At 49.8% G+C, this 14,991-nt stretch overlaps 2 protein-coding genes across 2 annotated transcripts; both read right to left on the bottom strand.

Annotated features, from left to right (window-relative positions):
* Positions 1–80: 80 nt before the first annotated feature.
* On the bottom strand, positions 81–6,019 carry Shd (cytochrome P450 family 24 subfamily A member shade). Its single transcript, XM_076801029.1, has 10 exons — positions 5,212–6,019; positions 3,587–3,742; positions 3,255–3,453; positions 2,648–2,835; positions 2,365–2,563; positions 2,124–2,286; positions 1,673–1,839; positions 1,503–1,581; positions 1,213–1,410; positions 81–517 (listed from the first exon to the last, which is right to left on the bottom strand). Exons 1-10 carry the CDS (start codon positions 5,330–5,332, stop codon positions 401–403), a joined length of 1,587 nt encoding a protein of 528 aa, XP_076657144.1. The 5' UTR covers positions 5,333–6,019; the 3' UTR covers positions 81–400.
* A 5,107-nt stretch (positions 6,020–11,126) lies between these two features.
* LOC143361716 (putative aarF domain-containing protein kinase 2) lies at positions 11,127–14,823 on the bottom strand. Its single transcript, XM_076801310.1, is given in 9 exon segments — positions 11,127–11,553; positions 11,692–11,808; positions 12,095–12,622; positions 12,708–12,825; positions 12,892–12,997; positions 13,071–13,112; positions 13,284–13,359; positions 13,430–13,662; positions 14,421–14,823. Coding segments are annotated over 9 exon segments (1,827 nt in total). The 3' UTR covers positions 11,127–11,349.
* Positions 14,824–14,991: the final 168 nt, after the last annotated feature.

Genomic DNA, 14,991 nt, shown 5'->3' with positions numbered 1-14,991 from the left:
ACATTGACGAAACGTTTTACGAAACTGGAATCCCGCGGCTCGAAACAGGTACCGCGGAGTATGTACTCTGTTTGCCACGCGTTCATCGGTATTACATTAACGAACGATAGGTATCTACATATGTTACACGACGCGTAAATAGTGTTTAGGTACGTACAAAAGGTATTCGGGCTCGCAACGTTCCGAATCGACCAAGGAGAACAATACTCTGGTCGGTGGAAGATCTCGCGAGCACGGTACAGTAAAAATACTAGAATTCGCCTAGTCTGTCACGCGAACGGAACGATCGCTGGCGAACGAGTCAACGGAAACTGAGCAAAACAAACGGGAGATCGTCGACGATTCGACGCGCGAGAAACTCGAGCTCGAGACGTCGAAAAGTCGAAACGCACTGGACGGTTTACGCTTTAGCAGGTCGGTCGCGGAAACCGAGAAACACCGGGCTCTGCGGCGCGAGGATAAACTCGAACTGTAAACCGAGCTCCTCGTCCACGACGATCTCGAATTCCCGGATAATCTGCGGAAGAAAAGAGTCGAGTTATGCTTGGATCGCGTGTAACGTTGGGCAACCGAAATAGTCCGCGTCGATTATTCGGTCTTTATTATCTCTCCCGGAGGTATACGGTAGGAACTGGCTCGTTGCACAAGATCTTCCGACTTCGTCAATGTGTACGTGTAACAATATAAAGGAACAACCTGCACGAAATTACTATTTCCACTAAGTAAGCTTACTCTGCGGGTCTCGCGAGAAGTCCCGTGAAAGGAATGCGGGGCCAATTGGCCAGAGTGGAAGGGGCGCGTTTCATACGCATTCTCGGCTCTGGTGAACTATTGGCTTGGTCACGCATACTATGCAGCGTGTGACGTCAGAGCCTAAACATTGGGACTACGGGAGCGTCAGAGGTGGGGATAGGCGGAGCGAGTGGGGTACCCCTTTCGCGAGACTTCCGAGACACGAACAGTACAAAGAAAATGCAACGAACGTGGTTCGCGTAAAGAACGTGCGTCCGATCGGTAGTGCAATGAGCAAGAACCTACTGTAACAACTTTCCTGTTCTCTACCGGTAAAAGCAAAGAATTGACGTATCAAAGAAGCGTTTGAACTGGACATCTCGAGGATTCGATAAACCCAATTTGAGTCGACACGCGAGAAATGGTAGAAGCGGCGCGAACATTCTTGGTTACCCGACGCGAAATAATAGAGATAGGAACCTTAGCCAGAATGAGCTGCAACGCGAGGTCGACGAAACGTTTCCCCGGGCATATCCTCCTACCGGCTCCGAATGGTGCGACCAGCAACGGCGAATGGGGAGTAACGGGTTTGAGCCACCTCTCGGGCGTGTACTCCGCGGCATTTTTGAAGTTCTCCTCGTCGAGACCGGCTATCCAAGTGTGCAGTATCACCACGGTCTACGAAAGAAACAGAAGAATCGGTGAGGACGCGTCTCTCTTTCTCTCCGAGGCGTTATCCGACCGCGGAAAATGATATCGCTGTCACTCACTCCCGCGGTAAGATGATATTCGTCGAGCTGAATGGGTTCGTCCAGGATCCGAGCGACGCAGGTTGTCGTGGGAATCACTCTGAGGGCAAACGAAGTCGACGAAAGTCTTACGATTTCGAGATTCGAACGGCTAGTTTAGGTGAAAGATCGAAGAGCGCGGTACTACCTACCGGAAGGACTCTGTTATGCAGGCGCGCAGATACTTTGCCTTTCGCAGATCGTCGACGGTCAGGTCGCAGCCGGGCGGCGCCAACGAGCACGCTTCCTCGTACAGTCGTGCTTGCACCTGCGGGTTGCGTCCGATCAAGTCGAACAGGAACACCAGAGTGTTTCCGAGCTGCGTGACCGAGAACAAAATAAGTAATTACGCGTTATAACGCTTTCACTGCCAGCTCAGCAGCCTTAAAAATCTTCTCGTCAACGCCTTCTTGCATTTTACCAGTCCTAACCAAATTTGCTACAAAAATCTGGACAAATAATTCTGTCTCCGATTTCTGGGAGACGCGGCACTCGAGGTGCTAATGGTCGGACGGGTGATTAGAGGAAAATTGATTAGACTTCCGAACGATTCTGGATTCTAAAGGATGATGGATGGTTGAATCTTCTAGATCCGGATCTCACCGTGTGGATGCCGGCCGCGATAAAGTCGACGATCGCCGCCTTTTTGTCGCGTATGTCGAGACTCTTTTGCCGCATAATCGACTGGAAAACCGCCTCCACGGATTCGTCTTTGGCATCGTCCCGCTTCTCACGAATGGTAGCCTCGACGATCTCCGAGATGATGCTGAAACGAAAGGATCGACGGGAGCCGGTGACGTAGAGACGCAGTTAACCACCGCGAATCGGTCGAACGGTCTCGCACCTGTATATAGCGTCCTCGCTCTCTATCAGCTGTTTGTACGCGGACGTTGGCAGCAACTTCCAAAGCGGCAATCCGTAAAAGGCGTCGCGCGAGGCGGTGAAGTGAACCCGTACGGCTTCCGCCAGTCTCGCGGTGGTCGTCTTGGTCGAATCGGGCTTTAAGAAGCCGAGGTGCCGACCCAGGATCAGCGTGCAAGTGCCTAAGAGAGACAGAGAGAGAGAGAGAGAGTGAAAGAAATTCGAAATTCGAAATTCGAAACGAGCACGGCTTTCGGTCAGCTTACTTTCCAGTCCCATTTTGTAGGCGAGCTCCTCGAATCCCGTTACCTTGTACCCCGTGCGTCGCCGACGAATCAAATCGACGAAGGAATCGGCGACAATGTTCAGCGCCGGGAAGAAGCCAAGGACGGTGTTGGCCCCGGTCAGCTCTGACGTAAGCGCGGTCCGAAGATCGTGCCACATTTGCCCCTGTCTATCGAATTGTTCGCTTAAATCGATTCTCTCGTGGGTGCTCGCGCCGGAGTCGCGATCGCAAGCCTAAATAATGCGGGATACGTTCGTCCGATCGACGAAACCGCGTAACAGGATTGGGTCATGGTCGAATACACTGGACAATATTTTAAGTTATCCCGTTTAACTCTCGTTATCGCGCGTGTATAGATTTAACCCTTTGCACTCGACTGTCTCCTCCGAGGCACCGCTAAAGACGACCAGACTATAATTCAGAACAATTTCAACATTTCTGAATGTGTTCAATAATGGACAAAATCGAAAGGTCAAAATGGACTTTACGAATTTTCGTGTCGCATAGTTTTGTTACAGTGTAGCGTAACCTCGCGTTAGAGCTCGACCTTGACTCCGACATTCCGCGATCTCGGTCCGACTACTCACTCGTTGACCAGGCCAAGATTCGTGTAACGATCCCGACGCGTCCGCCGGTAGTGCGATATCACCTCTTGCGGAGGACGAAGCGGATATCTCGATCCTCGTCGGAGAACGGCCTCGATGTCGCGGCGGGAGAACACCGAGATCACCGGGAAGTTCCATAGTGCCTCTTCCTTGCAGAGCGGCCCGTAACGTCGATGCAGATCTATTCTTGAATTAGAAACAGCGAGCTCAGTTCAAACATCCTATTCCCATCCGAATTGTCGAGGAAGCGCGCAGGGCATCGGAACGATCATCGTTCGGCGAGCCTGTTCCTCAAGGACGGCCAAACTCCTTACCTTTGTAAGCATCGTGGATCTTGTTCAACCGATAGCTACCGAACCACGAGAATATCCACCTGGTGCCGAGGATCGGCAGCGAGTACGGACCCGGCACGTCCGACACCGTCTTGCAGTTACTCTTGCTGCTTCCCTCGTGTTTTTCCTCGGTCGAAGCTGTCGATCGCCGCAAAAACTTTACTGAAAGGTTCGACGCCGCGGTCGGTGGATCCCTCTTTTTTCCCCCCCTAGCGAAACTACGCGAGCAACATTTCGCGTTCGAACATATCCAGCTACGCCCAGACATTGCGAGGCAACTTCGCGCATCCGAGATGAGCCTGCCAAACACGCTCCGTCTTATCCCTTTTGCTTGTCCAGTCGTAAGTTGCAATGCAATCGTGGTGATTGCGTTCACGCCGGCCAATTGACGGAACACGCCGAATCGATTAATTTTATCGCATCCACGCTTCGTCCTGCGTCGCAACTAGCAACTGCGCAAGCAAAAGGGACGACAAGGCGGACCGTGTGTGGCGGCCTTACAGTCTAAAATGGTCGTGTCGATGACTTTAGCCTTCAAAAGTATGAAATCAAAAGCGATACTGGTTTCGTCTCTACGCATTAATTGGAAATAGCTTGGTTGGTAAATTCTGCGCTCCGGTCGGCTTCGTCACGCCCATTTTCGCTACGTTTCACGATTTCTGTGAATGCGATCAGCTCATGGTTGTCGATTTTCCGACGAAATCAACGGTGCCTCGCAGCCTACGATTGAAGGTGTACCATGCGCGCAGCAGCACGGGTACTAGATCCAAATACCATGATTGTCCAGCATTAGCCGCCGGTGGCTTATATATACCGCCTGGCGTCCTTGCCACGCAAATGCTAAAGAGACCCTCGAGGCAGTCATCGGCGTCGCGTCGAGGATGTCTCGCAATGTTTGGACATAGCTTCGAACATAGTTCCACGCTTTCTTGGCCGTTTGGCGCGCTCGTGCGAGCGCAAGAAAGTCGTTTCTAAGGTTGAAGGACGCGAGAACAGCACGACCTTGTCGCGCATAACCGCGAGCTCCACGCTTAGAAAGGGGACCATGACCGTAAGCGCGGTGCGGAGCGGCGAGGAGCGGCGAGGCACCGAGTCGCTTCAAATTGAAGGTCAAACGCCTTCGAACACGCCTCTACGAGTACAATTTTCTCACTTCCTTTCTCTCTTTCTTTTATTCTTTCTTCGCCGGGTCTCGGACGGCCCGGCCCGACGCGGACCGGCGCGAAGCGGCGCGTGTGCACTGACACTGACACTGACCCCGCGTAAACACGATTTTAGAACGTTTTCGCGTCGCTCGGCCTTTCGTCGGTGCCCGCTTTCGACACGTAATTAAAATTCGTACACCAACCGGTCGACGCGAAAACGCTCCAAGGGTGCGAACACACTAGCGAGCAACTCGCAGAAGCGCGTACACTTTTATCGCGGATATTGTTTACATATCGTTTCGCACTCTGAGCGAAGTTACTTGCCAGTGTATTGGCGCCTTAACGCTTTCCGGTCCTATATTATTACTTATTATGTTTGCAAAAGAGAAAAAAACAGTTCCGTACCGTAGCAGGAATTTTTAAGTTAAGCTTAAACTAAGTTTTTAGGATATTGTTGCTCACCATTTTTCTTGTGGAAGGCTCCGGCCCAGAACCACCAGGCGGGTCGATAGCTGGTGGCGAGGATCAAAATGGTCAGGAGCGCAGCGGCGATCACCTCGAACCAGGCGCTCGAAAGCAACATTTAGGAACGCTACGGCGAAATTGTTGCGTCAACGATGGAAACGTTCTGTTTACCGGTCGGGCCTGTCCTTGTCTCGGCGATTCCCTCGATACGTCTCGCGAAAGTGTCGCCGACGACAAATAATCTCTTAATTTGTAATCGCGACCGTCCGTTATCGCGCCGATAAAGAAAGTACACCGAGAGAGAGAGAGAGAGAGAGAGAGAGCCGGAGAAACGGTTTGTTCGGCGGTCGCGACGATTCCCACGCGAAACGCGAACCGTTCGGAGAGTCGATCGAGGGAACCGCCGATCCTCGCGTATCGCGAGTCACCGGGCGCGAACGATTTCTCGGCCGGCACAGCTTGCGAACACGGAGTCGAGCGAAATGAAACGAAACAAAACGAAACGAAACGGGAGCGATGAGTCGGGATGCGCGCGAGTCGCGTCACGCCGCGAATAAAGGCCGAAAAAACTGACGGGTCGCTGGTTCTCCGAGCGAGACTGCCCCCGGCGTTATTTATGGACCGACGTTTCTCCTATGTAGCGGGAATACGTACAATGCGTATTTGCAACGTGTCGATAACGCGTGTCGCCCGCGTTGACCCGGCCGGGCCGCTCCTGCATCGCGTCGCTAATCTCCGGAGCTGTTACACGGATCGCAGAGCACACGCTCTCGGATACGCTGCCACGGCCGATACCACGCGCGATACCCCCGACACAATAGCGTGTTTCGTCGGCATTCGTGCCGCCGCCGCACAATGGTCTAAAACGCGTTTAGTGACATTTTGCCAAAAAATCAACTGTCTAATATTGACTTATGTTGAATGCTTATTGCTTTCTAAATATCCATCAAGCTTGAAAATTGAAAAATTAATCAAATTTATCAAATACTATCACTGTAGTAAACGGTTCAAGTTGGAAGTTTTGAAGATTTCTTTTCTTCTTTGGGTTGCCCTGGCGTTCCTTTTTAATATTTTTCTTCCAATTTTTTTTTTTAAGTGAAAGGTTTATCTTTGAGCTGTAAATGACCAATGTCGATTAAAAATTACTATTCATAATGTATTAAACATGTTATGCCAAATGCAATGTAGAACATTTTCAAGACTTCGCGAGGAATATCTTCTGTATCATACGAGATAATAGATCTTTACAAAATGGAGTATTCTCAGCATACTTTCTTCTACACAATCATGTAAGAATTACTTCCCATCTCGTCCCATATCACGTGTTATTATTGTTTAAAAGTCGCCCGCGTCCGTGCGGCTATGCGCATAGGTCCTCGGATACCTCAGTATACTTTGTCCATTAGTTTAGTATATCTTCTAAGACAGACGAGATCATGGAATGTTACAAAATGGAATATGTTCAGCACACTTTCTTCTATATAATTGTGCGAGAATTATTTCCAATCTCGTCCAATATCACGTGTTATTATTGTTTAAAAGTCGCCCGCGTCCGTGCGGCTATGCGCATAGGTCCTCGGATACCTCAGTATACTTTGTCCATTAGTTTAGTATATCTTCTAAGACAGACGATATCATGGAATGTTACAAAATGGAATATGTTCAGCACACTTTCTTCCATATAATCGTGCGAGAATTATTTCCAATCTCGTCCCATATCACGTGTTATTATTGTTTAAAGTCGCCCGTGTCCGTGCGCCTATGCGCATAGGTTCTCGGATACCTCAGTATACTTTGTCCATTAGTTTAGTATATCTTCTAAGACAGACGAGATCATGGAATGTTACAAAATGGAATATGTTCAGCACACTTTCTTCCATATAATCGTGCAAGAATTATTTCCAATCTCGTCCAATATCACGTGTTATTATTGTTTAAAGTCGCCCGCGACCGTGCGGCTATGCGCATAGGTTCTCGGGTTCCTCGTCGGGACCCTTTGACGACTAAGAAACACATTAGGCACTAAACCAAATTTTATTTAAGGAGGGATTTTTCAAAAATTTAGAGGCATAATATATTTACTAAGCTGAATGTGTTTCTAAAATTCGTTAAATTTGTAAATATATTTAAAAAATAGTAAGAAAAGCTATTAAATGAACAAAAAGTATGGTACATTGTGCCCCATTAAAAAAGATTACTTGTTAATATTCTAAGTATCACTTCGATATCTTTAACAGTTTCGAAGTTATACCAAAATGTCACTAAATTTCGCGTTTTAGACCACTGTTGCGCCGACGCCTCGTCGCGAATCGCGAATCGTGAATCGCCGCACGGTGGCGGGGTATTTCGCCCGAAAAACCGGAAAAAACTATTCTAGCGTTATTTATAGGTTCAAGGCCATAACACGGTAGGCTGTTGGATTTATCTCAACGTCAGCAGCAACGTCCTCAGATAGAAAATCAGTATCGATAACTATAAGATCAAAGCGATTTTGATTTTTTTCGAAATTTCATACATCGAAGCTTGTGAATGCCTACTGATTCGGTTATGCTCGAAGCATTTCGGAGCGAAGATTGGGCCCAACCGTTCAATCAACTGTGTGTATTAAATTTCGTTCGTTTTGGAGAACTCCTGAAAAGTGGACTTTTGTCCGCATTTTCGGATCAAATAGCCACTGTGCGCAGACACGCGATGCCGATGCCGATGTCTATGCGCGAACATTCCCGAGAGAAATTCGAGAATCGCTCTCCCGTTTCGCACGGCAAAGGTGAAAAATATTTGCCGTAGACCGACGAACCGAGCGAGCATCGACATCGAGGCGAGCAACGATTCGGCAAACAGAGACACGCGCAGGTCGTGTCGTGTGTGCCGACATCCGTGATATCTGGGAACGTCTCCGGTTAATTGTGTGCCCAGATAATGAGACGGCAGAACGTCGCCGCGCCGCTGCCGGTCATTCTAATGGCAAACACCGATTAGGAGACGGCAGACGACGCTGGCAAACTTGCGAAACACGAAGGATTTTCGAACCGGAGACTATGTGTATTGAGCAAACTAGTCCCTCTCCCAGTATCGTTCTCCCCCGAGTTAATCCCTCGCCTTAAAATTACGTTTCCTAGCTGTGTTGTTCCTCGGAAAGACAAGGAATCCGATTCGTAAACGTTTCCCTTGAAAGTGAAAAACTGTTGCGAGACGAGTCAGCATACCAACTCCGGCGAAAGTCGGCGCGAATGTTTGCCGACTAATTATCGAGAGGCAAATGTTATCCGTCGCGATCTTTCCCGACACGCGATAACGAACCCCGTCTCTCTTATTCGTTGGCTTGTCGAACGTTTACGTATGCACAGCGTCTCGCGGTCGAACGCATTCCGTGGGAAATTTGTCGTTGATCGCTGATTTTCGATCCTTCTTCGGCTACGCGACGAGCAACTGAATTTTATTAGCGCGAACGCTGCAACCTTCGGAGCAGTATAACATTCTATCACACGCGAATCCTCTGGCAGAATGCGAAAACGAATATTGACCGGGGAAAAGATGGAAATTCGCCGAATGTCCTGCACAAGATTAACTCGATTTGCACTCGTCGAAAACTGTACGCGTTTCGTTGCTCGCGTGCAGTGTCCAAATGTTTTATCAAACACAACGTACCTCCTTTGTGAAATATTAAAACAATTCAGCGGAAGGATTACGATCTGTAGTACAACTTTAGACGACGAACCGTATAAAATTCATTTGACTATCTTCGGATGAACTGGAAGATTGTGGATGTTTGCGACGGTGACAATGTTCGATGCGTAGAACTCCTAAAACGTCGATTACGACGTATCCGGAGAGAAATGGAACCATTTCGTATAACGTTCTGAAGTCTGAAAACTGGTGTACGCGTCATCCGGTAGGAGCGCGTCGATTTGACTTTCTTTACGCGAAATAGAGAGTAACGGCTGTCGTTGGCAGCGGACTCGTTCGCGAGCTAGTAATAGCGGATCGTTGGATCACGTTCGCGTCGGACACTAGCCCCGAATGATTTCTGTTGGCTCGGCGTGCGATGCACCGTGCATCGTGCACCGTGCACCGTCGCGTCGCGTCGTCGAGAAGCGAACGTTCGAAGAGCTCGCGAACCCGGAAACACGAGATCCCGTGTGCGAGAACTCGCATGCTCGCGTGACGAGTACAAACGAGCGGGCCCACCGGTAAACAATATAATGAAGCGTACTTGTACTTACGGGAGGGTGAACGTAGATCCGGGGGACAGTTAAAAAAGAGACACCGAACAGGTCGTCGTGGCCGTCGTTGATCGCGGATGGTGATGGTGGTAATGTTCGGGGCAATGATGATGATAATGATGATGATGATGGTGATGATGATGCTGATGGCGATGATAGCGGTGTGGTGGTGGTTCGCGGCGACGGTGGTGGTGGTTCTAACGGTGGTGGTGGTGGTGGTGGTAGTCGGTGGCGGTGGAAATCGGTACCGGTACGCTAGTAGTGGTAATGGCGATGGTGATGGTAATGGTAATGGTAGGTAGCGGCGGTGGTGGTAGCGCAGGCGGTAGAATCGACCGTAACCGATAAGAAGAGAAATTCGACTGCGAACGAGCGGAAGGACGGTGGAACGGGAGAGCGGTTGACAGATAGGGTACGAAGAGCGAACCAAGTTCGATTCGCGAGCGTGTCGCGCGTCTAACGGACGAGCCGGCAGCACTTGGAGAGCGAGAAACGGCACGACGCGACGTCGACTTTTCGAACACGCGAGCAACGCGACGAGCAAATTCGACTAGCCGCGCCGCGCGGCCGAGCTACCGAACGAGCGTTAATTGCCGTTAATCGGCAGTTTGTCGTCAGGCCGTCTCGGGCCTGTGGAGTATCCGATCTTCGGATCGGCGGAATCGTGGATCCGTGTCGAATATCAATGGAGAAACGGACAGAAGTGTTTGGAGCGGATGTGAAGGAAGGGTCCGTCTCCGCTCCGCTCCGCCGTTACTCTCCAAGAGCCAAGAGGAACTTTATTATCTGTCCTGTTAGCTGTCCTCTGTTTACATGCGCCGACGCGCGGCGTTCCCCTCTCGCGCCGTTCTGGCTCCGGGCTGCTCCGAGCATCGGACTCTGAACGCTGATGCCTTGCCCTGCCCTGCCCTGCCCTGCCCTGCCACGCTATGCCTCGATATGCCTTGCCATGCCTCGGTCATCTCATGTCCATGCCGATCCTCTTCGACTCGCGAAACTCTCGGAGGGGGTAGTTTCGCGGCGAGTGGGGAGTGTGGGGACCCGAAGAGAGAACGAGCATACGATACGCTCGGGAGATGGCGGTCGAGATCGCGGTTTCGGTCGCGGACTCCGCTTCTGCTTCTGCTTCTGCTTGTGCTGCTTCTGCTTGTGCTTCTGGTTCTGGTTCTGGTTCTGGTTTTACCAGCGAACGAATTTACCAGAGGCGATGCACCGTTGCCACCAGTTGCCACCTCCGGACAAGATCGCTTTCGCGATCGCACACGCTTTTCTCTTCCAACCACCACTGCGTGGTACGCGGCTTACGCGCGACGCATGACGGAGCGAAAACGATTGTTTATTCGAAAATCGTTCGAGGCTCGCGGATTTTTCGAATTTTCACCGCTGGGCAAAAACGAAATTCGAGGTAGCTCGATACAGTCGAGATCGGGCCGGGTACACGTGGCACACGTGGCACGCATGGCACGCCTTTTACAAGAGTAAGGTGAACGCGGCCACAAAACACGCGCGTGCGAGTCACGCACACGCCTCTACGGTCTCCGCGCTCGACGTATCGCAGCCGCGGCGAAGATGATCGGCCAACGTTGACCAACCAGGAAGCGATCACGGATAACTGGTCGCTCGCCGGAATTCTGTCCGCGGCGATTACACGTTTCTGTGGTCTGTTTTAAAATTGGAATCCTCCTCGGAACTCGTTTAACGTTATGCCATTAAATCAGGAATTTCCTCGGCTCGGCTCGGCTCGGCGCGACTCGATTCGTCCGAACGTGTACTTCCTGAAACGAGACGAGTCCCGCGGGAGTGACTTCGCGAACGGAGATACGTACATCGACTGTTCGATTCGAGCGGCGAATTGTAATTTCTCTCGATCGAAAGAACCGTGTCTCCCTGTGCGCACTTCTTTTATGTACTGTTACTCGGATTCGTCGTACACGGGGATACCGGTGAAAACGAACGGCAGAACTTCCGCGAAGATGTCGATCTTCGGATACAGGCTACGTCCGAGACCCTCGATCATCGCCAAGCTCAGGATCACGCTGCTGAACGATCCGTCTTGCTTCACTCTGTGTCGAATCATTGCCGAGAATAATTCGCTCATAACCGTGGTCACGTTCACCTGAATCGATATAGTTCAGATATTGTATGCGGTTTTTCGAAAGAAGAGACCCGAAGGAATCTCGGACCTCTCCCTTCGGAAAAACAGACCGTAGCGATAAGCGTTATATCGTGTTTGCTTGTTCTTTTTTCCGATTACGTTTGCCTTGCTGTTCAAGTGAGTGTCGACGATCCTTCGCAGCGTGGTTTTGAAACCCTCCGGATCCGGACACTTTTCCGAACTGTGCTCGAGAATGTATTCCGCCGCCAGTTCACCCTGCAAACATAATCGATAACGCTAGGCGTAGCCCGTTTCTCGCGGTTCGATCGACTCGAACCGATCGGCGATCGAAGAATCGGCAAGGAGGTAGACGATGACTGGACTGTGGATATTTTTGCAAAATCAACATTCTTTGCATCGAGTACAGTGAACAGGAGCCAAACAGAAATTTCTCTCTTTCTCGAATCAGTCTAGTAAGCTGAAGCCATTGAAATTGCACATACTCACTTTTAGTATGAATGCATAAAATCCGCAGTCCAATGGTGATCGAGTACGTACTTACGTTACCCATCAGTACGGAGCGAAACACGTCTCTGAGATTCCGCTGACATCGAGCGTTCAACGACACCACCAAACCGCAATCAAGTATGATCAAGCGCGGATAGATCGTCCAGTAATTGCGATCGACAAGCCTCCAAAGCCACGATAGCGATCCTTCGGTTGACTCTTTATCCGTCTCGACCAAGATGTTGCCAGGATGCAAGTCGCAGTGTATAAAATTGTCCCTAAACACCTGAAACCGACGATCGACCGTTTTCGTTTATGTTTACGTTCACGTTTTCGTGCAGCCCAAAGATCTACATATAACCATCTTTAGGATCGTTTTGATTCCAATCTTCGCCAGCTTCTCTTGAAACCTGTTGTCTTCGTATTCCAGGTACTCCAAGATGGAGGAGCCCTCGTGAAAACTCTCGACGAGTATTTCGCGCTGCGTAAAATTCGCGAAAGGTCGCGGGAAAACGACGTTCTTCTTCTCGGAGAAGTTCGCCGAAAATTTCATTAGGTTCCTGGCTTCCCGGTTCATGTCGACCTTCAACCAACACGGATAGCAAAGACAAACAGAGATTACTACGACGACTATAGTAGTCCTAACGAAAGCGGGTTTAAGGGATCACTTGGTTTTCCATGATTTGCGAGAACTCGTCGATGCAGTCGGTCAGGCTGAGCCAGTAGAACTCCGGCACGACGTAAGTCGCCCATTTGCAAACTCCTCTCATGATGCACAGATCTCGTCTGACACGAAGAAAGTGGAAATGATCGATTAGATCGCGTTACCATCGCGACGCCGCGATATCGCACCTCAGCTGATCCTTGATTCCAGGGTGTAGAATCTTAACCGCCACCGGCTGCAATTTTCCATGCTGAATTCCAGCTTCTCCGTCGACCTCGTGGTTCGCCGTTCCATCTGAAATTCGTGTACACGTTCCCTACAATTTCCCTCGAGCGAGATCATGTTTCTACTGTGTCGTCGTATTTACCGAGCAGCTCGAGCAACGATCCGAGCTTCAAGTATTCGGCAACTGTAAAAAGATTCGGTGAATGAAAAACTCTCGGGAACCGCGCAACGATCGCATCTACCATTCGTTTCGGTTCGTCTGTTGATCCGCAGACATGTAGGTACAACGTACGATTCGTCTGTCGGTCGGTCGATCGGTCGGTTTACCTTACGACAGCAAAACTTTCTAATTTACTTTGAACGAACGTTGATACTCGTGGGTTTTGCGCTGCCTCGACGCGAGCGTTCAAATCTACCCACGCCTTGTACACCTATCGGCCAGAGACGAGACGATTAGACGAACAAACGACGCGTTTCTTTGCCCTCGTCGCGTCGTTCTACCTGAGCGCAACATCCGGATCCGATTGGCGCTTTGTTCTCGAACTTGACGAATATTTCCCTCCAACGCGAGCCGTAGATCGACTTCAGCATCTGCTTCGTGTAGAACCAGGAATGCGGCGAAACGGTGCGCTGTAGTTGCGCTAGCGTGCAACAGATATCTTCGGGGAACATATCTTTCCGCGTGGACGCCCACTGGCCGAACTTTATGAAAATTGGTCCGAGAAACTCGATACCTGTACAGAAGTTCGAACGTGTTTAGCGTAAAGCGATTAACTCGTCGATCGCCGCGAGTGAATTTTCAGTGAGACTTAAGGGCCCGGGATAGTCTAGTGACTTTTTAATTAATAATTTCCATTCACACCCTTCAGACACAGACTTAAGATCCGTCTTGGTCTTGATCCGACGTGTCTTAAGTCTGTGACTAAACTTGAAACGTGCTTCAAGTTTTTCGCTTTATTTCGCAGAGAATCAAGACAAAATATAGCTCTATTTGTAGCTGGAGATATTTTCTAGTGCGCGCTGCTCTCGATTTCATCCAGAAACCTCATCCAATGGCATAAAAATGCTAGGATTCCACGGCATGCGCATCGGCAATTTTTGGCCTACTTCTAACGCTTATATTACCAAATATCTGCATAATCTCGGCAGCTCCTGACCAGCGCGCATTAGATTGAACCTTCCTCTTTCGAATGAGCCCTTTACCAGCGAGAAAATATTCTCATATAAGGACAAAAACTTGAGGCACGTGAAACCATTTATTGACGGTAATGTAGTGACTCTACCTTATCTCGAATCTACTAAGACCGGGCCCGATTCTTTTAAACTGTCTCCTGCTTTAAATTGCAGCTACTCGTTTTCATCGTAAATGCATAAAGTCTGCAGTCTAGTTACGACAATGATTTTTAAGTAAGTCAACGGTCACTGGCGACCGCCGCGGCAATCAACGTGTTAATAAATTCATTTCGAACGAGGAAGGACGTTCTGTCGTTACTTTTCAGAAGAATGCTCGGGAACGCGTGTCGCATGCAGACACGCGTGACCAAATAAGCGACGGTCAGCCCAACAGCGACAGATCCTATCACGAATACTCTTGCCGCGATTAAGACAGCGTTCCGAATTCCAGCAAAGAAATTGTCCTGATCTGTGGCCGTCTCCACGAACGACTCGTTCTCGCGAAACAGCGAGCGTCGATCGGGCTCGTAGGAGAGGATCAGAACAGCTTTGACGATCCGCTTCGAGCCCTCGCTATTGATCCGTCTCATCGCGCTAGCGTGCCAAAATCGAATCGTGTCCACGTATTCGCGATTCGGTTCCATCAATCGACAATTTTCCCGTCGAATCCAAACGCGTCTCATCGCGTGGATCACTCTCGAGAAGTTCAAACGAGATCCCATCGCTGGTTCTCGTACATACAGACAAACGAGAATTTTCAAAAGGCCTCCATTAATTAGGCTCGCACTGGGCACTCAAATACGGTTCAACGTTTAGTAGCGTAGACCGATTCATCGTGAATTCCGAGGGAATTCCGATATGTAGTTACAGAACAAGCTGTACGGGACCTT

Source organism: Halictus rubicundus, chromosome 15 (genome assembly GCF_050948215.1).
Source record: "Halictus rubicundus isolate RS-2024b chromosome 15, iyHalRubi1_principal, whole genome shotgun sequence".
Classification (NCBI taxonomy): Eukaryota; Metazoa; Arthropoda; class Insecta; order Hymenoptera; family Halictidae; genus Halictus; species Halictus rubicundus.
Note: the sequence above shows the minus strand (reverse complement) of the source record. Positions and strands in the feature narration are given on the sequence as shown.

Excerpts from the sequence above, each read along its gene's own strand:
- Shd (XM_076801029.1), bottom strand. The coding sequence starts at position 5,332 with ATGTTGCTTTCGAGCGCCTGGTTCGAGGTGATCGCCGCTGCGCTCCTG. Across the intron at positions 2,836-3,254 it reads AATCTTGGCCTGGTCAACGA|ACAGGGGCAAATGTGGCACG; the intron begins GTGAGTAGTCGG and ends ACAATTCGATAG. Across the intron at positions 2,564-2,647 it reads CTACAAAATGGGACTGGAAA|GCACTTGCACGCTGATCCTG; the intron begins GTAAGCTGACCG and ends TGTCTCTCTTAG.